The 24,706-nt window shown below is 40.5% G+C and overlaps 1 protein-coding gene across 1 annotated transcript in view; it reads left to right on the forward strand.

Annotated features, from left to right (window-relative positions):
• mgat5 (alpha-1,6-mannosylglycoprotein 6-beta-N-acetylglucosaminyltransferase) overlaps window positions 1–24,706 on the forward strand; it is an 83,505-nt gene that overhangs the window by 45,423 nt on the left and 13,376 nt on the right. The window contains exons 9-11 of the mRNA XM_018689212.2: window positions 771–905; window positions 5,491–5,624; window positions 12,522–12,655. Of these exons, the coding sequence (XP_018544728.1) occupies window positions 771–905; window positions 5,491–5,624; window positions 12,522–12,655 (403 nt within the window). The remainder of the gene's footprint in view (window positions 1–770; window positions 906–5,490; window positions 5,625–12,521; window positions 12,656–24,706) is intronic.

Here is a 24,706-nt window from a genome sequence, read left to right on the forward strand (position 1 = left end):
GAAACTTTTTCAGACTCTCACTGGCACACTGCCTCTCACTGATAATTTTGCCTTGTGAACCTACTAATGCTGTGTTATTCCAGTCTTGGGTTTCAGACAAAACAAAGTTATCTCACCTCCTGCTCTCCTTATATGGTCCTCACTATGTCAGGAATGATTTTTCTGTTTTGCTCTCTATATAAGGCAGGCAGTCAGTACATTTTTAATGTTCAATGGTCGCTGCTGGAGTTTTTTTCTGATATCAGCAAACTACATAAACACAAATGCTTTTAAAAGATGTTTGGTCCAGTTCTTTACAGATATTTTTCAACTGCTTTTTAGCTTTGTATGTCCATTACATGCTTTAAACCTGTTTGTGTGATCATGGTGCCTCAACCTCAACAGATTCCTTGAGATTTGTGGTTGGAAATGAAAGTATATCTTAAAAATAGCATAAGAAGTTTCCACTTTACTTGGGGATTTTGTTTTCCATTAGATTTAGTCTGAAAGGCACTGCTTAGTTTAAAATATTTATATCCAAAAGTAAGTTCAAAAGCGTAAACAAAATAATCTTTCCAAACCTCCCAGCTATTAACAGAGAAAGTGATGAGTAAAAACTTATTAGCAAGGTCAGTGCCCAGCAGTTTTTTGTTGTTATTTTAGAGAAGACTCTGACCATGCTCAGTTAAATAAAATGCAGACACAAATAGCCAGCAGCATTTTCAGTGATTTTTGACACATTTCTATTTGTCTATTTAAAGTTGATTTTAAGTCCAAACTTTTATCCCCAGGATCATGCGGAAGGTTATGGGGAACAAGTCCAGCTGCCCGACTCAGGGTGATAAGGTGGTCGAGCTCATCTACATTGACATTGTGGGCCTCACCCAGTTCAAGAAGACACTGGGACCCTCCTGGGTCCACTACCAGTAAGTACATTACATTATATACATTTAATGGCCATCAAAATGTATTTTCTTAAGGAGTTATGGGCTTCTCCACCAGGTATTGTACTATTTTCTGCCAAAGTTGGACAACAGTAAAATGCTCCTATGATGCCAAAAGATGCAGAGATCTTTAGTTATCTCATATGTGGAGCAGTATTACTGTTTCTGGTGTTAATAGTAAGTCCATTCAAGGAAGAAAAGGTGGTGGGAGAGTTTCAGTTTGTAATTTTTGTCAAGGATATGATTTGTTAAGGGATAAAACCAGCTGAATCAACACAATCTTACCATTTTTTGTTATGAATTTCATGGATTTATTCAGGGAGGTTTTGCTGAGCGTGCATTGCCTCTTTCAACACCGCTACCCCCCCTCAACTGTTTCACACTGGGTTCCCAGTTCAACCGCAGTTTTCTACCGTTGGCTATTGCGCAGCTCTGTTTGATCCGTTGACAGTTTATCATCTTGCTCTATAACTTTTTTTTTTTTTGGAGCAAGGCCTCGTCATGTCAGCCGCTCAGTGGATTCAGTAATTTGTACAGTTCTTTAACCTTGTGTTGCGGCTGCCAACTGTGGTTTAACAGTTTCTCTCACGTGGGCAAAGGGCATTGGGTTGAGGCTTGTCTGGCGCTCGGAGGGACAATGAGTCTATTTTCTTCTCACACATTACCACAATTTCCCAAAAGGCCGAAGAAGCGCCTGTTGTACGTGATGTCTTCACCAGCTGAGTCTATTCTCTCTCCGATTGCTCCGCTGAGGACCGTGGACCAGGCCTTCCTGGTTTGTTTTGAAAATGCTCTCATCAGCTCCGACTGACAGGAAAAGAGAAGGAACAATAAGTCTGGGGGCACTAATGGCCCCGCTGGTTCCTCCTGCTTGTCACCAGGTTTTGTTTGTCGGCGACATAACACCTTAAACTGCATCCGCTGCTTTTGTGCCCCGAAGAAATTGATTCTGCCTCAGGCATAATGTAAGGTCCAGATGGTGTTTTCTGAATTATTTTTCCTACCATTATTGAACGCGTATGTCAGGGCGCTTCATATCACTGCATGCTTTCTAGGAGCTTTGTGAAAGAAGACCTAGACAGCAGGTTGGAGCTGTTTTTCTGTTCTATTTCTTCTGTCACCAAACCTAATCTAGTGTGACTTGTACTTGGCCTTCTCCTGTTAGGAGTGAATTACATTTCTTGCCTTTGTGGCCTGAGAATCGCTTTGTGAAACCGTCTCAATCTTAACGTGACTTTTTTTTGGTTGTACAGGAAGGCAGGGAGGTCCCCTATGAACAGAGAATGCCAGATTTGTTTGCATATCAAACCTCATATTCTTGCAAACAATAAGCTGTGTCATTATTATTCCATTTATTCTGGTTTATTTTTTGTGTTTGGGGAAAAGACAACCAAGTCTGTCAGACCTTTGTGTGATTAATGTGTTTTGTTATTGCCCCAGTCTTCTGGCTATCTGTCTTACAATACTGTGTGACCGTGCTTTATACCACTATGGAGGAGTGGGAATACTCTTAGCTATTGTTTTCTGGGTAGAAAGTAGAGCCAGTGTTGCCCTGTTGTTCTGTTTCATTTAATCCTTTCATCCAATAACTTAATTGGACAGTGCACTTTCCTTTGCATCAGTGTGGCTGCAGAAAATGTGTCAGTGCACATGGTTCAGTCTGTATTGAGGACCGTAATGCAGAATTGAAACCGGACAAAGCATTATAAGTTAGTAACCAGCCACGTGAGTTTGATTTCATCATTTTGCCTCTTAGTCCTCTGATTAGCTCTCCATCTCTTTGTCTCCTCTTGCTTCTTCTCCATTTGGCACTTCCTCACTTTCTTTTGCCAAGAACTTTGTTTTGACACAACACTGTCTGCGTGTGTAGCTTGTGTGTGTATGTGGGTGTGTGATTCGTGCTGCTGACTTTAGTTTATTCTCAGTGTCAGTGTTGTTGAAGTATCTGTGATGCTGTCAAGACAACAGCTTCCTTTGGCGGTTGTGTGAGTTGTGAGTCATACAGAGGTAACATGTAAAAGCCAATACCTCAATTTTATGTTACTATTGATCCTTTGTCTGTTAGGCTTTCCATTCTAGCACGGCACATACAGACTTTACAATAATAATGATAACTAAAACTCTCTGGGTCTTAAACTTAACCAGATAACTTAAACCAGATTTAGTTAGCTCTAGCCAGCTAACATTAACTCCCTGGTTGAAAAAGCTGTCTCCAGACGACTTTTTAATGTTTTTGGCTGATGTGTATGAAAATGAGAAACTTGGACGAGGGTCTTAAATATGCTTTTCATAGCTACATACATGCAATGCTAACTCAGTGCTGTGTAATGAAGCAATAAAGACTAAAGCTAAATGTTACAGGTAAAAAAGACAGCATCTTTGCCAACTGATGAAATATTTAGAAGACACGAAAGAAAGAGTCAGCTTTACTGTTGTACTGGCAGCATAGCTATGTAGCCATAGTATTAAGTACAGTATTGAAAGAACAGTGTTCAAATTGTTGATATAGAATTTCATAATAAGTTACTTTGTGGATGTGTCAATCCTGAAAAAGGTGTTTTCTAACCTGTAACACCACATTACAATAATGTAGAGCTAATGATATGCTAATTCTGGGTCCCATAGCCCTATGTACACTGCTAACCATTCAGAAAATCATGCTTGGCATGTGTGCTGTGCCTGGATATAGCGTTAGGCTATGACTGGATAGTCGCTGTTCAGGGGAGGGGTTTAGCGAATAGTTACCAGATCAAATGACTCAAACATGTACAAAGATAAAGAAGCAAGGTAGTCTGTGCATTGAAAAGTTTACAGGTGTTAATATACTGCTTTATAATAGCTGTAAATGATAACAACACAATTCAGGTTAAAGTCTGTTCAGAAAAAAACTGTCGCTACAAGTAAATATTTATGGTTATGTTTTTCCTAGCTCCATGATGTTTGGCAGCTATTCAGCCTAATGTTTTTATAGAACAGGCCATTAACTCATATGTCTGTTTATCATCCAGCTGTTGTGTTAAGCCTTAGGGGTGTGCAGACATGTAACAGACCCTCGGGTAGATTCATACAAGACAAAAATCCCCATTTAATATCACTGTTTTCTAATGACCCATATGGGGCCGCTGTCTTTAGTGCTGATTTCACACGGCAGATAATTGAAGCAGGGGAGAAACCTGTCATTTACAATAGCTGTTGTTTTACATTATCCATTTGGGATCACTTCAGATGGATTACATTATGGTGAAATTGCACTGTTACTTTGAAAGCAACATCCCCACTCAGCCCTGCTTGATTGCAGTATCGCAGCAAGTGTCACTAAGTGCATACTTGTTGAGCTGAACAACCTCAGCTCCTGCCACATCATCACGCCCACTGTCAACTCACCGGCTTCACAGCAGCCATATTTACATCACGTTATGGCTCCGGCAGCATTTCCCCATCTGGTGAGGATATATCTGCTGGGGACAGACGAGGGCTGTTTTTCTCTGGAGCTAGCGGAGATGGCATGTGGGCATGTTGTTGTTGTTGTTGTTGTTCTGCTTTCAGTCTAAAGTTTCCTCACGGTGAATGTGTTTCCCAGCTCTCCGCTCTCCCAGGGCCTTTCACAGTTCACACAGCCAGCTGCACAGCATCTGCCTGGGCGGAGAGACAATCACTGAGAGAGAGAGGGGGGATTTTTTTAGCTGCAGATGTCTATGTGTGTGTGTGCTTGCCGTCCATGTCTGTTTACTTCTTCTTATCACAATGATTAATGCAGAATATTCTACCTTGACCAGGCATAATCAAACCAACATCTAGAAAACAGACGCAAGTAACAATGAGCCGGGTTAGTGAATGCAGAGCGTGGAGTTAAAGGTCACGAGCGAGCGGCTCTCAGCATATATACCATCCCCTCTCCTGGTTGTGGTCTAATTAATCCTGTGCTGTGACCTTTGAGTCAGACATGATGTTCATTCACAATCTCACACCTCCACAGGGCAGGCTGTCTCTATCTCTCTGTCTGAGGATGGAGCCTGTGGACATTATTAAAAACGTTGATATAATGTGTTGAACTCAAAATGCATACATACAAATGAATACATCTGAATGAACTGTTTTGTAAAACACATAAATGCCATGTTTAACTGTAACATGCAGAAGTTCATACAAAAAAACTCAATGTTTATTTCTTCATTTCATTTTTAAACCAGGGTGAACGGCATAGCTGTGAGTCTATGGTAAAGTGAGCTAAACTGTGGTAGCTACACAGTACTACTCAGCAGTTAACTAGTGTGGTTTAACTGGTCGTAAAATTAATTAACCATGGGCTCATTTGTTGGACAAATAAGCACAGTGTGGAAAAAGCACTGGGTTGTGGCTTTAACTGTTTGTGCATATGGTGTGAGCAGTTGTATAATAACCCTGACTCTGTTTGTACAGAGATGATTTATCAGTGAGTTTCTAGGATTGATTTCACAGGAATCGAGCTTAGTTTAAATCAGTGATGTTAATGTTGAACAACTTATCATCGATGTGTCTGTGCCTCTGGTCTGGAGCAGCCATTAAAACTATTTCTGTGATGTCATAGGTGCATGCTGCGGGTGCTGGATTCGTTTGGGACAGAACCAGAGTTCAATCACGCCCACTATGCCCAGTCGAAGGGCCACAAGACGCCCTGGGGGAAGTGGAACCTCAACCCACAGCAGTTCAACACCATGTTCCGTGAGTAACACACACTGCAAAGCTCTGACCAAAATTGCTTCTTTCAACTATCGCTGAAGGATTACTAGTTTAAAGAAAGAAAAAAAAAACAGGCCATGTGGCACAACTGTGGCCTGTTCGCAGGATTAAAAAAAACTGTTAACCACAATTTATGTAATGAAAACCATCACCAACTGTTGTAATTGCAGAAAGATCCCTCATCCGTCCAGAAGTTCCTCAAGCATGTTGAGCTGGACAGTTGAGAATAAGCCTGGCCTTCTTTTCCACATAACTCTCACACATTTCATCACCTCTCTAAGTTCCACACACTGTTGTTTAAATAAGGCTGAGTTGTCAGACACAGCTACTTGCAGTATAAATCAGTTAACATGTTCATTGCTCCCCAGGCTGTTTCCTATGTCTATAGTTCCAGTTAGATTTTCTCCTATGAATGAGATGTTTTGGTTGGAAAAGAGGCATAAAAAAGACTGAAAATCCATCATGGTGCAAGCTAATGGAATATCATCAAGCAGATTAAAGGAGGAGTAAGAGGTCAGACACTCAGCTCTCCATTTTGCTGTGATTATGAATGTAGGACGTGCAGGTTTTATTGCTCTGTGTGTGTGCATCACTCCTACTGTGAGATCACTCTGTAACTGGAGTCAAGCACATTTGCTAAGGTGGATGAGTGGTGGCACAGCAGCAGAGGAGAGGGAGGGAAGGGAGCCAGCCCCCCGGGGTATTGACCTTTTCCCCATGGCTAAGAGAAAGTGAAATGTTACCTCTACAGTCCCTGTTTGTGAGGTGAAGCCTGGAGCTATCCAGAATACCACTGCACCTGAATAGACCCTTTGTACTCTGAATAGGGTATGTCTTTCTCATAACACACTGGAGCCTTTGCACAGAATCCAGTTAAGAGTCGGTAGGTTAGATGATATCGCTGGTGAAACAAGTGCACAGCGGTTTGGCTGAGTGTTAAAACCGCAGAATGGCATCACTTCCAGGCACGAGAGAGACCGACTTTTTTTTCTCCCCCTCTCTGCATTGTGCTGCTCAACACCTCGTCCTGAGGCTAAAGAATTTGTTGACCATGCAACACAAATACAAAATTACATTAACAAATGCCGGGGTGTTGACGTAGCTATCTGGGGTTTCTCATTGTTATCACTGCCACCACAAACAATATTTGCACACTGAGCTAGAAGCGTGTATTTCTGAGCAGGTGTGTCTGACGGCTTGGATTTACAATGGGTGGAGTTTACTGCTTGAGGACATTCTAGAGATGGTGTGTAAAGTGAAGTTCTAGTTAGGAAGTAAACTTCATTGAAACTGCGTCTTTACTTCCTTTAAGCTTATATAACATATAATATTTCTATTCCCTGGTTCTTTAAATTGACTTATTTCAACTCGCCTATTGAATATAGATGTAACAATGGACAAATCAGATACCAGTAGGTCATTTATTCTAGATTTGGATTGGTCCATTTGTTACGATTAGGCAGTGCTCCATAAATCATTGGTTGGGGGAATTGGGAGTCTGTGGCCTCTGGCCAATAAGACAAGACAAGGCCAAATTGACCTCATTAATCTATTTCAGAGTTGGGATAGCAGCGAGTGTTTTCTGGTGTACAATTTCTGTTTGAATGGGCTGCGCGTCTTAGTTTAGTTGGCTCTGTTTCCCAGTACAAGTCATTTATAATCAGGAAAGCTTGAAAATATAATGTAGTTAACCTTTCCTGTAGGTCAGAGTGACATATGGAGACTCAGGTCCTATCAAGTCTGATTTATTTAGTATACACTTCATTACTTTAAGAACAAGTTTGTTTCAAATGGCTTTTTGTTGTAGGATTTAAACCTGAAGTGAAGTATTCTGACTCCATCCAGACTTTTTTATCTAATTATGGTGGAAGCAAAGATGATTATGAATAATGATTCTTCCTTTAATCCATCTCCACTACTGTCACTGAGCTACTTTCCCTGTCTCAATAAAAACCCATTAGAGACCTGGTTAAGCATATTCAGTACATCACCTCTGTTAACCAGGTTTCTCTTAAACCTTTTCCACAATTAAAGGCACTGTTGTACTCCTTTACAGGAAATCAGTTTACTGCAAGAAATGCACTGCAATATGTATAGGAAAGTTTGAGTTGACAGCCCAGCCTGTCAGGGTCATAATTTCAAACATACGGTTGCTTCCATATGTCTGTTCGTGTAGATTATTTCTGATGCAGCTGGATGTTTAATCCCTGATGGAAGCGATGATTTATACCGGTCAGAGGTCGAACATAGCAGCAGATAATATTTATCTTTGAAGCGTTGCCAGCTATGTAATTGACCCTGAGATGTGCTGGGCTGTGATAGCGCCTGGAAAGCATTGATTGATAATGTCGTTGGCACTCCCACTCACTTAAGGTTTTTAGTTTTTCATCTGTGTGGGATCAATAGACTGGTGTGACTTTGTCTGTCCATCACGCCCTCTGAACACAAAGCACAAATATTCCTTTAAAACTCCTGAAAACACAAAAATGAATCATTGTAAGTGATGTTATAAAGACTACTAGACAGACAGCAAGAACTGGCTGAAAACTAGATGTGACACCTCCTGTCAAAAGTTAATGAAATTCAGACTAATGGTTTCAAATTGTCTTCACACCTGTGTAATTATATACATCAACATGGGTTCAAAGCATTTTGTAATGTAACACTTTGGAAACACTGGTGCCAAACAAGAACAACTGACCCTTGAACACTTTGTTCCTGCATCTGCTCAGTGATCCTAGCAGGGGAGGAACATCGAGGATGCTTTTCTGCTGTAATGGAGAACCACTCACTGTGTACCTACCCTGCTTTATTTCAAACCTTTTCAGATGCTTGCTCTGACTGATTGCAGTGGATTAGCATAATGGAAGAGTTGCAGGAAGCTTCAACGCTGGAGTCCAGAATTACTTAAGAGAAAAATAATTTGTTATTCTGGTCCATTTGAATGTTTTTATTTTAATGTGCTCATTAAATGACAGTCAGGGTCCAGCTTTATAACTCTTTATAACTTTATAACTCTACTTTATCCATTTATATCTCACTCTCATGCAAATATATCCTGCTAATTATCATCATATAATCAAATTTGAACATTGAAATTACTTTATTGTAATAGAAAATATATTGGTTCCACAGATGTTATCTGTATGCCTCATGCTGTATGGTCAACATTAGTTAAAACTAAAGAATATTTTTTGCTGTTTTATGAAGCACTGTATACGAAGCTCGAGTTAGCAAGTGCTTAGCTGATTAAACAAATGAGACACATCATGTTAATCATTAAGCTTCAGAGGTGCTGATATGTGAATTTGTTTACCTTTGGACAGAGTCATGCTAGATATTTTTCCATTTCCAGTCTTTATGCTAAGCTCAGCTTCTGCCTGCTAGCTGTTATTTACCATATAGATATGAGAATGCTGTCAGTGTTCTCCTCTAACTCTTGACAAGAAAGCTAATATTTCCCAAAATGTTGAATTACCCCTTGAATTTCATTCCATGTTCAAACCTCAGCTGCTGCTGCTGAGTTGAATCCTGGATATAAAGCTCAGCAATATTGAAGGGCATGCTGTTACAATAGACATACGTCATCAATCATTGGTTCTTTGGCAGATGGAAACGTTTATATTCCAATGACTAAGGAGATGAAAATAGCTACTCATTACAGTGAATTACTATGAGAATTAATGCACTTAATTTTCATCATTTTATGTTGGCAGTCCTGCAGTATTGCGTAGTGGATCCAAATTTCAAAATTTTCTTCACCCCATGCCCAAATCTTCAGAGCTGTCTGAAACGCTCATCAGTTAAAATCTATGTTTTTTTTCGTGTGGAAGCATTTCAGGTGTATCTGATTTACTTTCACCCTTCAGGCTCATTCAGACAAGTCGCAGAGGCACCAAGTCTTTGATGTAGAGTTTTCAAAGCGCTGGAGATTTTAGTGCTGATGATGCATCTTTGCAGTTTGAAATCTTTTTTTGTCTGGCCAGCAGTATAGAACTTAGTTTCTTGTAAAATGAGTCTGCATTATCAAGTGTTAATCAAAAAAAATCTGTAGTTTGTGACTGGGGATTACATGTCTGGTGTGTTTTTTTCTTCAGGTACCATTGTGTGATGATGCAGTTTGGACCACTGATTTAGTGAGACTTAACTTCACCTTTAAAGAGCACAAAAGAAGCCCCTGAACAGTCCCTCTCACCCTGTCAAAGACAATATCCTCCCCCTCTTCACCCTTTCCTCCTCTCAGGTTGTACCAATATTGACTTCCAATCAAACAAGAGAGAAGCCAGACTTCCTTACAAAGCAAATTTGTCCCTGAACTCACCGAGTTTGTCAGGAGCAACAAAGCAGCTGCTTCTCCAGCAACGCTGTCCTCCCAGGCTGTTTGTTAGCTAATAGCGAATGAAGCTGTGGCAAGTTGAGTGACATTTTGAGTGGCGGCTCTAGTGGGAGAGGAGGCATCTGTTGCCAAATGCATCAAGAGGGCCGAACACTAATTAACAGCCTGTCCTGTTTACACAGATAGTTTGGTACATGAGTGTTAGTGCTGCCTCCTCCGACAGCCCAGGACCATCTCTGCCTATTTGCCATCAGAAACACATCTCAGTTACTTGTAATCATCTGAGGTGATGATGCTGTAAAGATTATCACATTTTTCTCTTTTTAATAAAAGGGACAAGTCATGAAAACTTTGCTGTAAACTAAACTGTTTTAATCTTGGCCGATGTTCTCTCTTGTCACTCCTTCTCCTCTTGCTTTTATATATTAGCACACAATTGGCTGACAGAAGTATTCCAGTAATTCAGCATTGCACTTCCATAAAGCTGGGGGACTCACAAGACACAGATTAAAACAGAGTGGTCAAAATCAGAGACGTCTGACTTTTAGTCCCTAGTATGGATAAAGCTTTCCAACATTTCCCATAATGCATTTTTTAATTAGATCCTCGCTTCCTGATAAACATTTTTCAAACATCACAACCCCAGTTTGAAATGTAGACTTTGCCCAAAATTTTACGTTTCAAGCAATTTCACGCTGATGACATCACTATGATCTCATACAGGTCATTTTCTCAAACTTAACAGAGCCACAGAAGACATCATCATCATCTTATTGAGCTATTTATACTGTTCTTATTAATGCTATTATTTAATCACACAGCATTAGACAGACACTGCAGGTATTTCAGGGACCATTGTTGCGTTTGGCTCCTGCCCACACTGACTCCTCACCCAGATCTTCATAACATCTACTCCCACACACATAATACAAAGTGAGATAACAGCATCCTCTTTGCACTTTGATGCCAGGAAACACAAAACAAAAACAGGATTTGAATATAATAGATGATAAAATCACAGAATTTAAAACCCCAGCTGGCTCTTTGCCCTAAGTATTGCAGTACAGTATCAGCCTACATCTTAGCTAACATGTCTAGTCAGAACACTGAGTGGAAAGTGTGTTGTAGTAACTTATGAAAGGCATCCAAGAAAAAAAAAAGCATTCCAGTAGTCTACTGCTTTCAACGTTGCATAAATTCACTGTTATTGTGATATGAATTCTGATCGTTACATGGTGTTATTGTGTTCATGCCCTTTTCAAGTCATTGGCACATTTTTGTCATTGTGCAGTAATTGCCTGGTGTGATGCTGGTGCTGTGTCTTTTTTTTTTTTTTTTTTTTTTAATCCGTGCCTAAAGATATTTAGCTAGAGCCAATGTGTGAGCTGCCTGCAGAGATCGAGTGGAGCAAACTTTGACTTTTTGTCGAGTGGGAGAAAATGTCACATTCCAACCAACACCCTGACAAACAAACAGGTCAACCTTGTTTGTGAAACTCACGTAGCATAGTTGAACTTTAGCACTGCGTCTTTGTTTCTGGTGTTATCTGCAGCAGTTACGTCATGATACCTGTATCTCTGCCATCATATGTTAAATGTCATGATTCGTCTTATCTGAATCTGACTCGTTTAAATGCTCACAGGCACCTGAATCTGCAGCGTCTGTGTCAAGGTTCTCTGCTGAAATGATCTCAACAAATCCTTCTTTTATTCACTGTACAGAAGTGAATTCCATCTCCCTGGACTGACTGACCTTAATTTGCCTCTGTAATAACAGCGTTGCGGTAAAGACCGAGGTCTGACCACAGCAGCTCCCGGCGGGGTTGGGAGGCGGGGGGGAGGTCTGCAACACAAACCACAACTGTACACTAAAGCACCTCCCTCTCAGTCATTCACTCCGAGGGGTGATGGTGAGGTCTGCTTTCAACCTGCTTCAACTACTCATTTTTCTTATTTCAAATTATACAATTAAGCTTTATTTATTTCCAGTCTTTTCAGTCCACACTCCAAATCCGTGTCCTCACTTTTGTTTTACAAGACAGATGGCAGTGAGGTAAAGCACTGCCAGCTCCGGGCTCCACACTTGACCTGCTCATCTCATGGTTCCCATAGTAACCAGTCATCACTGGGCAATGAGGAACAGAGGAAACAAAAAAAACCCAGAGCGCTTGTCGAGTTGTGTTGTGCAACTGTGTCTGTCTCTGTGTCTGAAATTATGATCTGTGCTAAATGCTGAAAGATCTGTGTGGACTCTGAAAGGCAGAATGTGTGAGATTTATTTCAGGCGTTTTTGTTTTTGCCTCAGTGATGCAAAAAATTAAGAAGTGGCTAATTATGCCCAAAGTCATTTTTCATTTTATTCCCTGAGAAGTGATCAAAACCTTTTTTTTCTCTCTTTTGTTCTTTCTTTTGTGCTTTGTCTCTCTATAAACCACATTAAACTGCTTTATATTGAGGGTGAAATTAGTCCTTTGAGAGATTCTGTCTTGGTCTGTTTAACCCCAAAGAAGCAAGCAGTGAGTTGTGTGTGTTTGTGTGTTACAGCTCACACCCCAGACAATAGCTTCCTGGGCTTCGTTGTGGAGCAGCACCTCAATGCCAGCGACATCAAGCACATTGACGACATCAAGAGACAGAACCAGTCGCTAGTCTATGGCAAGGTCGACAACTTCTGGAAGGTACCATGATCCTTCATGCACTCACACACATTTAGAATATTACTAACACACTGGACACATTTTTACGTGCTGCATCATGTACATTTAACATTTAAATTATAGGATTTTTAAAAATTAGTTACTGATGTTTTTGAAAAAACTTGTTATCTGGGTAATAAGAGCCAGATTTAGCCATGCTACAGAGGAGAGAGAAACACAGAGATGCACAGAAACATCCTCAGCCACATCCATATACATATACACCTATTCATACTTTCTGACATACACAGATGTACACAGATATATACGCACATATTCCCTCTGAAGATGAAAGTGACAGACTTCACTAGGCATGCCAAAGAACACCAGCACACCAAGGATAACCCATTTTCAGACCTCTGAGAGCTCCACAGTGAAACTCTTTGAACAACCTTGGGTAAAACTTTCACATGAAACTTAATAACAGTCTGGTTTAGGAGCTCAAATTCAGCTTATCGCTTTCTCCGTGGAGTTTTTAATATATTCAAATGCATGCTCACACTGCGGCACAGAGACCAAGGGATTACTGTATCCTAGACAAAAACGACTTAGAGACTTGGAGAGATTTGCACATTGTTTGGCATGCCGTGGATAGTTGGATTACTGCCCGCGCCTTGATGAGCTTTCAGCCAACACCATGTATGTTTCATACTGGGCTGCTCCACATCCAGCTGACTTCCTGTAGATGTCTGACAGAGTAACTCTACACGAGAGAATTGTCTTCATATAACAGGCCTGTAGTGTAAACTCCTTCTAACATGAAGGTGAATATGTAGAGAATTAAATAATAAGTAATAATAATAATCAACTAATGATCTGACACTGTATGTCACATAAGCCAGTTGTGGTTTGTTCAGTTAGACTGTCTGTCTCTACCAACTCACTGGCGATACATACATCCATACACAATGAGTAGTGATGACATTTCTTACATTATTTGCACAGGATTGGTTATGTTATGTTCTAAAGTGATAAATGATCATAAAATACTCAGCATTTCAAATGTCTTCAAATTAGCTGAGCTACTCAGTCTCTGCCTTCTGCTCAAGTAACTGCTGGAGTATTTTCCAAACAGTACACTTCCTGGTGCTTGTTCACTGTATTCACAGAGGCGAAGTTACATCTCTGTGTGATCAGGATCAGAATAATCCTGGATGTAACATGTACGGTGTGTTTGAAGTTAAAAAATCGACTTCTTTAGCAAGTAGTGTGGATGTAAATTAACTTGAAGCATGAATGTTTATCATGCTTTAGGTTTGGCATTTATTCACTTTGTCTGTGATACTGCTACTCTGTATCCCTTGTAACAGTTTTGATCTAAAAATACAGCATGCCTGCTGTTTAGATGTATTCCTGAGAAAGGAGCTCCCTAGACAGATTTCTGTGTTAGTGATTTGTTGCTTGTCCGCCCTAGAGATAAAAGGTGCTGATGAGGTTGACCTCGACCTTTTGTGGGTCTGGCTGATTACAGTTGAATGGCCGTCTTATATAAGCAACAGAGGGTGTGAATTTGTATTGCTGGAGTACTATAAATAACGAGATCTGTTTTCCTTCTGAGAGACACATCCTGTGGAGGTGTATTGTCTTTCTGTTGTTGAATACATATGTTTTCCTGTTCCACCCCTCAGTATTTTGTGTGTTACTTCAAGTGTTCTTAGTATTTTACAAACAATCTCCACAACAGTAAATATCATTTTTCTGACCACTTAAAGGACTTGTTCTCACAACCAACGTGTTGGCATGTGGTGCAGCAGAGATCAGCAGAGGGAGGATGATATGGTTCCTGTGTGAACCTTGCAGCAGCAGGAGGAAATGAAATGAGTGAACAAATAAACACTCATCCAAACATAATGTTTAAGTGCCCTTGATCCAGACACTTAACTCCCATCTGCACCAGCAGAACTGCCCTCTCTACTTAGTGGGGAGCTCCAAGCATGAACTCCTCCCTTGAATAAAATGAGCCAGTACCAGGAAGTGTTGTAAGTGTGGAAGAAGCAAATTCAATTTGGAAAATATTAACAGAAAACTCAGTCCAGAACTACCTGATCTAAAACATATTCATTAACTACACTTGTACTGTTTAAATTTCAAAGCTGCCATGTAAGGCTCTGAATCCCAAGGTGTTACAGTTTTTTAATCCGGAGGTAGCTGGTATGCTGCTGTGGTTTGTGGCTTCTGGTGCTGAGTTAGAGCACACGCAGTAGTGTGCCATTCAGTCTAGCTTTAAAAGGGCAGACGGGGGAGCCCATCAACTCACAGCAAGCGGCATTAGCTGCTAATCAGACTCCCAGGCGTGTTCATTACCTCCTGCTTTTAATTAAAGGGCCATTTTGGGGCCGAGTGATAACGAGCTGACTGGCTTACTCTGTTTCCCTCCTTCTTCCTTTTAAATTGTGCTGTCCTTCGATCTTTCTCTACACTTGAGAGGTTTCACTTCAAAATGATATATCCACTGTTTAACATACAAAGTGGGACCTACTGTGAGAAAAGGATTTCTCACATGAAGGTAAATCCATAATGGAGTTATAGTCAGGTTGTGACATTAATGATCTAAAGACTCACCAGCTAACACTACAAAAGGTGTAGTCTGGCTTTTAATATGTAGCAATAAGAATTAAGTCCAGGTGTGTTTGTCACCTGGACCAAAAATCTTTCTATCCACTTTTGGCCTCCATTATTGTACCCAGTGTTAAGTCTTTTTTCCCTCCCTCACTTTTCATCCTGGGATCAGATCATTCCTGTTATGTAGCTGTTCTTTTTAGCTGGTGTCAGAGGTAGATTTGAATGTTGAAAAACTGATGATTACTGATCAACATCAGTGTAAGTTGATGATTAACTGAACAGGAAATGCTGCAACAGTGCTTCTCCTTTCACATCCTCTGTAAACATTTCCTTAAAACCACCACCAAACTAGTGCAAAGGCCTTGATCTTGGCAGCTTCGCCTAATAAGCATGGTTTTAACAGGTACTAAGCTTCATATTCAACACCCCAACACATTTAGCTAGATAAGGAAAGCTGGAGAACATCATGTTCATCACAGATGGAAAATGGAAATGCCATTCCCAGATAAGTCCAGATAAGGACATTAAAACTAGAAATGTGTAAATGAAACAAGACACAACAGAGTGTCTGAGCCAGCAGTGCTACAAATGTCTTCTTTAGCCAAATGATGTCTCCCTCCCGGCCTTTAATTTGGATGGGTTAATGCAGGTTAGGCAGGTAATAGTCTCCATGTTAAATGCGACCTATTGAAAGAGTCTTTCTGCCTGGATAAGTATGCAAAGGTGCTCAGGTCACACTTGTCCCGCAGGTGTAAGAAGTAGGTGTGTGAAGCAGACTGAGTAATCACCCACGCACTCACACACCCTCTCCTCATTCACACACATTTTGCAGAACATGCTCTCATTTCACATTTTTAAAAACATCCATGCAAGTGGAAAAAAGTTAGTTTCTGATGCACAGCAGATGCTTTGGAGTGCACATGAGTTTCTCATTCTCATGAGCACAAGACAGTTTCCTTTGCCAAAGAGAACATTTCAAACAGCTTTTTTTGGTAAAAAGTGAAAGTGTTGCATATTCTCAGCATGATATCTATTTGTTTGGAGTTACATAGACAAATCCTGGGATTACAAAGCTAAAGTTTGAACGTCAAACCTCTTAGTATCATCCATCCATGTAGCCTCTGTTTACTTGAGTTTCTATTTTGAAACAAAAAAATACAACAGAAATTTGGCCTAAACAGAGTTTTAAAAAATAGTAAAGAAATAGAATTTTGTGTTATTTTTGCAACAAAATGCAAAATTTGAGCTGGTATTTCAAATATCCTTAAAACCAGATGGAGTTAACCTTGTGCATCTGTCTGTGTGTGTGTGTGTGTGTGTGTGTGTGTGTTTTATTGCCACTTGAAAGCAGGAATCTAATGGAAAAACAAGACTTGATAAAAGAGGCAACAGCATAAAATCACACATGCTGGGAGCATACAGAGGGGTGTTCCAAAAAAAGCGTCCACTGATTACAACCTTCTCAGGGAAAGACATGTGGCCCGTGTCCAACGCTCGTTTGGACATTACTGTCAGCAGTGCCAGCCTGTATCATGAAAAATCTATCTGTCTGGCTGGAATGTTGCAATAATAAATGACTGTGAGCTAATTAACTGTGTGGAGATTTTGGGGAAGAACAGGAGAGACTATGGCTGCTTCAGGGCCTCATATAACACACGGTTACTGAAGCAGAAGTGTAAAAATCAGATGTTGTGAGTAAAAACAGAAATTTGATCTATAATCCCACATATCATTTTATTGTGTCAGCTCTGATATAGATTTTTTCTAAGTGGTCAGTGCAGTGACTTTCAAAACCAGGTCCTTTATGTTGTCTACACCTGTCTGTGTGACAACAGTTGTGAGTAACAAACCAGTGATTAACACAGTGGTCATTCATTTCTCTTTTTCATTTTGCTGAAAACTAGAGGAGGGAGGAGGTCGCTCGCCTGACCTGAAGGATGAGCAGGACTGCAAATGCAACAGAGAAAGAGTTCCTAGGGATTAAAGAAGCAGGGTGGGAAGTAATTATTTTGTTGTTGAAGAGGCAGTGTTGATGGTGAGAGCCGAAATAAGACGGCCAGACCAGCTCTGAGGGAGCCGTTTCCATAGCAACCCAGTCGGAGGAGTAGACAGGCAGAGCAAGGGAGCTGAGAGTGACTACCTGTATTTTCTTTTTGTCTCTTTCCATACATACGCACTGTATACAAACCAGCTTGTGTTTCACTGTCAGTTGATGGCTGGTGGAAGTTAACAATGCTGCACTGTGCTGCCATTTCAAGTAAAGCCATCTACATTTCTTCTAACTGGTAAAGACTTAATAAATGAAACCAATTAGACATAATGGCTTTTGCCTGGACTCACCTCATCAGTGTGCTGCATGTAGATAAAATGAGTCAGTGTACCTGTTTTTCAGAGTTCATTGTGGAAGAAAGCATTTGATGAGGCAGAAGGGAGCACAGAGAAAGGTGAGAAATGAGTAGGATGAACAGAGAGGGAGAGCTGCAGGCCCTTGGCAGCAGATCAGAGGACATGGTGAAGAAAGACAAATCACACCGAGCTGAAAGGGACACACACACACACACACACACACACACACACCACACACACACACACACACACACACAGAGCTGGCATATGCAGAGCAGGAAGGGCAACCATCCCACACTCTTACCCTTGCAGGTTCATAAACAGTCAACACTGTACTTCACCCCCCTCTCATGATGGATAACCGAGCTGAGTTGAACATTAAACCTTCTTTAGTTTTACTGTGCTTGTCTGACCTGATGAAGCAATCCCTTGTGCCATTAAAGGAGCATGAGTGCCACGGTAGAAACCTGAATCTGACACGCGAGGAAGGAGCTGGGTTGGAGTGGGACACGTTATTGCGGTTATTAAATCGACTCCTTCTCTCACAGATGTTTCATTAAATTAGGCCTGAGATATTTCCAGAAGGTGCTGTTAGGTGCTTGCAAGTGTAAGATTATTATTGTTGGCTGCTGAAAATTTTCATTTGAAACATTTGAATAGTTGAAATATTAAATGAAGTTAAAGTGGCAGTTGAAATGGGAGTGAAGTTAGTTGAAGTGAAAGTGCTGAAAGAAGCTGAAGAATCTGTTTTTCTTTTCAAAGCTAAATGTCTGACCACTGAAAAGGTTTGAAGTGTCAGCTGAAATGTAATCACTTAAAGCAGCTGAACTCAGTTAAAGAGAGAGATAAAAGCAGTTAAACTGTTAGTTGAAGAGTAAGGTTTGAAAGCAGCAAAAATTTGGAGAAAAGCTGAACATTTTTGAAAGTATACACAATATTAAAATTCAAGCCAGAAGCACAGATGTCTTAGATGAGCTGAATATTTTGGCGTGGACACTCTGTGACGTTGCCTTGACTCGGTATGGTCTGAAATGTTGTGTTGTGTTCCACCTCCTTTGATTTTATTGAACAAAAGGATTTACTGCCTCCTCTGTGAATGATCACAGATTCAGTAATTGACTTATCCAGAATTATGAGGGGAAGACAGGATGCATACAACAAATGAGAGGGTACAACAGAAAAACAACATAATAATCAGTGAAAGGAATTAGAATAGCTACAGCAGGGCAACATTAATATTATAATAAAAACAAGTAATTAGCCCAACATTGTTTATACCACAGTGACCAAGGAATGTTTTCACTCAGCAACAAATTTTGTGATAACTGGGCTTGAAATAATATGGACCCTCCCAGTGGCACCTGTTTTTCTTCACTAAGTAGTAGTTTAAATGTATAGAAATGGTGTTAAGATCCCCCATGGTGCCATTAGAGTCTGTATACAAGGTGCAAAGCTTTTGATTGCAGCCAATGAAGCGTGTGACGTTACAGGTGTTTCACTGCTGGAGGACAGGCAGGAATATTATAGCTGCCACATGTTTTTTTTTTTGTTGTTTATTTTCCTTGTACTAGGTTAACACCCCATGCTTCCTCGCATATGTGCTCAGCAAGTTGTCGGCAATCATAAAGCACCTTCTCCACTATCTGACAATCGAAAACATGCTCTGGCTCACCACCAAACTCCAATAGGTTATGGACTGTTATGTCTAATGGGGTGTGGCAGGGCACTGAAGTAAATAACATCTCCTGACTGCACTCCAAGTAATTCTGGATACTATTTTACCGCCTACGGTCCCCCTGGGATCTCTACACTATCTGTTAAAGTGTCTGGTGGGTTTTACAGTGCATCCATTATGCTGTTAATTTACAAATATGTGTGTCATAAATTCATCTGTTAGTCTAGGTGTCTTTTTTTATCTGTAGTGGTGTGCAGCATTTCCTTAGATGTTTCTAGGTATTAGATGTAAATCAAAAAATGAAGTCCTGAAATAGGGCTGGTGATGGTGGCCACATATATCATTATATGAACAGCATACGATGCTGCACAACACACACTAATTCAAGTTCAGACAACATCTGTAGCTGAAATGTTCTGATATGAATTAGGACCACGGCATTATGTCATAATGGAATAACTTTCATCATTTGTATTAATTCAGTCAGGTTCTGATGATAATGTGCATTGTATCCTTCACATTTATTTATTCAGTGGAGACGTAGTCACTGTCAAAGAGGGTTTTGTACCATACAGAGACAGATTACTACTTGCACTGCAGGAGCACATAGAGGGCCTCATAGCCCTGATCGATGACTAGTATTGCTAAAGTGTCCTTGTGCAAATCACCACACTTAAAATGAACAAGTACCATTATCGCCGACAACATTATGACATCACTGTGAAGAAATGTGTATAATGGGCTCTACATGTAAGAGTGTATGTGTGTGTATGTTGTGTGGGAATGATTTTTTTCTCCGTCTCAGAGGAATGGATGAAGTGTATTTCTGTCCTGACTGACAAGCTTCCAGTTTTGGGGCTCCAGAGTCTGTCAGTTGGAAATTATTTCAGATGGGAAGACGATCTGAGGTGCGTTTGATGTCAAAGGCAGTTTGAGGGTCGAGTAAGTCGAACCAAGTGCACCTGTCTGCATTCTGATGAGGCAAAAGCTCTTCTCGCCTCTTGAGGTTACAGCAGCAGACTCAGACACTATTGCACATACAATGCTTTTCTTCCTTCAAGACCTCGGCACAGTCACTATTGAGATGAAAATTAAAGTTGAATAATGACAAAGTATGGTGATATACATCATCAAAATACAATTCAGTTTATAAGAAAGAAAGAACAGAAGTAACAATCACAAAGAAGACAGTATTTCTGTCAGATACAGTGTCTCAGGTAGAGGGAGAAGTTGATTGTTTCAGTTGAAATGTGCTGTAAAGCAAGATTAATCTGCTTCATCCCCAGCGTCTTCTCGCGGCTACCTGTCAAGATAAAATGCTGAAACATCAAAATCTGCTCTCAGCCCTGGAGCTCTGTCCCAATACGGACATATAGAGAGGAGAAGTTTCATAATAAAAGAGAAAAATGTGGTGTACACTCACACAACAAGTTTGTTGATTCCCATTTAACCATAACCACAGGGAATCAACAACTCTTTATAGCTCCCAGTCTTCCTGTATATTATGCATATAATTTCTATAGCATTTATGCCTCTATTTACACAGTGGATTAGGAGGAAATAAATAAAATATTAATATCTAGAAAAGACTAAATCTACATATAAAATAGTTGAAATAGTTGAGATAAAAACAGTTTAAGTTGTGGTTAAAATAACAATGGAAAAACAAATACTGAAAGAACTTAAAATGGAAGTGCTGTAAGAAGTGAAAGTCTAGGAGTTGAAATGTCAGTCAGATAAGGAGGATTCAATGATGTAAGGCATCTTTGTTAAGCGTAGGCCCAAATGAAGACAGGAGATAAGAAGGTATTCACCCAGACTGCAGGTGCTGGTGGTGGTGGAGGAGTAGAGGAAGCAGACGGATTATGGAAACTTTAATTTTAGACTTCCTGGAGGTTAAGGGAGGTGGGGTTGCACAATAGTAGACCTGAAAGACAGAATGACAGAAATGTAATTATATCTTAAAAAGAGCAACTGGGAACTAATCGGCTGGGGATTCTGATTTTGACAGTGCGGGAAAATGGAAATGATGGATTCACTCATAGAGGAATAAAGGCTGAAAATGAAAGAACAGATCTTCCTGATTGAATGTTTGCCAAAGCTTCATTTGAAGTGTAAGATCTCACAGTAGTTTAACTGTCAGTTTATGTTTTGTACAAATTAGCAGATATTACTATGCTAATGCACAAAAAGAACATGGTAAACATTATATAAGCTAAACATCAGAATGTTAAAGATGCTATATGTAAATCACTACAAAGCTGATATCACCATTGAAAGCTTACTTGCCAGTGTAGAGGAAAGTTGCAAGTTTAGCATCAAACTTCAACTTCCTTTATTGGCAAGCAGCGCCTATGTTAACTCTTGTTTTGCTTCTGTTTTTAACACCTCTTTTCTTCTACTGAAGTTAGCATGCTAACCAGCTAGCCACATCCTGTCCCATCTTGTGATAGTGAGTGACCGTAGTGTCCAGTCTGTCCTCAGTCCAACATGAGAGGATGAAGAGGTAGCGCTGCCCAGAGGACATATTCTAACCTCTTGTAAACAGTGGCTGAAGTAAACAGCTGTTAATACTAATGTTGGCTATGTAGTAATAGCAAAAACGTACATATAGCACCTTTAACATTGTGTGAGCATGTTAGGATGATGTTGGCATTTTACCTCGAAGCACCACTGAGCTTTTGTACAGCCTCACAAAACTGCTGTTAATTTAGAAAGATTAAAGTTGATTAAACATGTGAAAGCTTTCATTAGCTGGATATAAAGTGTATTGAATTGCTGTTCTCATTTCTTACTTATAAACTGTTGCTATGTGTAATGCTAGCAGTCAGAGAGACACATCAGTGGCATCAATTACAGGATAGCAGTGTATCTCAGCCTTTTCTGCCTTTACTGCCTCACTGTGTGTCTCAGAGGTTGTGTCTCTCAGCCAATAAGCTTTCTTCCCCCGACACTCGTTCCTCATTCCAGTTCCTCGCTCCTCTGCCGGCAGAAAACAGCCACCGCCTCTCCTGTTTCCTCTCCGAGCCAGGGTTTACAAATTCCCCCTGATTTACAAGGTCATAAAACTCTCCTCCTCCTCTTCCTTCTCTCCTGCTTCAATCAACCTCTCCAGCTAACACAGTTATTTTATAACTCCTCAAGTATGTGCTCCCGTACGAGCCTGCCGCAATCGATCTGCTTCCTGGTTTCAGATTGCATATGCTCAGAGACGTATACATCCTTGTGCATTACAGATGAATACACACACTGTGCTTGCTGAAATCCTCATGAGCTATACAAGGACACAGAGGGGAAAACTGCCTTGTAATGTTATCAGTCATCATGCCTGTTAGTGTTACAAAGTCATAAGTTCTTTCTTCTTCACTGTGTGCTGACAGCCGAGACAAGATTATGGACTCAAGTTGACATAATATTACAACCAGGAAAAGCAAAGAACATCCACACTGGCGATGCATCTTGTAAACATGTTTTTCTGCATTCCTGTCTTCATGTTGTTTCTATATCTTCCAACCTGTTTCTAGGTTGTTCATACTCCCCTTTATTCCCACATAAGCGTGTCTGTGTGCGACAGAGAATCCAGCCACACTCCAGAGAGCATCTGGCGAGTAATGTCCTCTGACCGTAAAGCTTTGTGTGGCAACTGCCTCCGAGGGTTCATGGCAGTCCACTGTATGTTCCTCTTCCTCGCGCACACACACACGCACAGTCACTCAAGCGGCCACAATAAACACACATCACACACATCCTGCTGAGACTTTATGATGTCTTCCTTTAGTCATGTTTTTCTCTTCCCTCCGCAGGCAGTTACAGCTGTATCACATGTTACACTCTCACAGATGATTTCACCACAGCTACCCCCCCTTATATATTCACTCAATTAGCATCTGTACATAAATATAATCCATGATTTCTATGTGCAGTAGCAAAATCTCTACTAAACTCATATCATTAAAACTTAAAAACATTTTTTTATTCCATGTTTGATGTCAACAAACTATCACCAGTCTGAAACATACATTTTAAATGTAAGTCTACCCTTAAATTACTGTCAGTCTTTGCACTGAAATCACCATTAGGTGATGTAAAAGTGCAGCAAATGTCTTAAACTTAAAAATATTGATATGAATCATCAGACTGGAGCCTCACTTTTAGAAGGTAAAACATGTAAGAATGTCAGTATTAAGTGTGGATATATCAGCACTTCTTTTTTCACCAGCCTTTTCTGATCTCAACCATCTATAGATGTCTGAAAGTGTGTGTGTGTGTGTGTGTGTGTGTGTGTGTGTGTGTGTGTGTGTGTGTGTGTGTATCTCTCCTCTTCAGATACCTACCAGTAACCTTCGTTTATAAATCCCTCCTCACACACTCAAATCCTAGCCTAGGTCTCCTGAGTGAAAAGATTACAGGGTAGTGATTTCACCTTCTAATTAGGGCTTCATCTCTCTCTTTCTCACACACACACACACACACACACACACACACACACACATTTATAGGCGTGCACACACATAGACACACACGGCTGCTTTAGTTACAGCAGGCTGGCTGGAGGCATCTGATAGCTAGGCCTCCAGGGACTCTGACGAGCGGCTACCTGAAATTTAAGCCCCAAAAGGAAGCACTGAGGTGGACACACACACACATAGAGAGAGAGAGAGAGGGGAAATGTCCTGAAGGCAGAGCTGTCTCAAAGGCTGGCTCGTGTGTAAGGCTTGTGTGTGAATTTGAAACATTTTATATATATAACAATAATGAGGGCTTGCTGCCTTGTGAGCATTGAAACTATTGGTGATCGATAACATTCCAGTGTGTATGACTGTGTTCACATGCTGGTGAATGCGCCTCTGAGGCATCCTGTCATTATGGAGAAAATGGCCAGCTTTCATTTATACTGCCTCCCTGAAGGACTTGGCTTTAAGAGCACTCAGCTGTGCTGTACGTTGCTCCCATATGGCTCAGTCTTTAGCAGGTACAGAACAAAGTGAAAAAGACAGATTTTGTGCTGCAGTTCAGCAGGAGACACTGGGGAATATTTTGTGTGCAAATTTGGCGGGGTTACGAAGCAGTCATGTCCTCGTTTTTGAAAATCAAAGACCTGCTGTGACAATCTCAGTGTGGGGACGATCAAAAAAGGCTTTTATTATGGAAGTAATGTTTCCGTCCAGTCTGATTAACATGACTTATTTTTAAAAAGAAGCTTTTATAGGGCTCCTATGAGCAACTTGACAGTGGTTGCCAAAAAATGATGTGCAGAGTAAACACAATATAAGCCAGTACGGTGAACTGCTGACCTATTATTTTAAGCTGATCAGCACTTTAAGGAGAATTTCATGATATCAGATCTCTACCTTACCCTAGCCGATGAGTCACCTCATCACTACTATTTTATAACATATTTTATATCATTTGTAATCCTGCTTCAGTACACAGTGAACTGTTGTCATCGG

Source organism: Lates calcarifer, linkage group LG7_2 (genome assembly GCF_001640805.2).
Source record: "Lates calcarifer isolate ASB-BC8 linkage group LG7_2, TLL_Latcal_v3, whole genome shotgun sequence".
Lineage (NCBI taxonomy): Eukaryota > Metazoa > Chordata > Actinopteri > Centropomidae > Lates > Lates calcarifer.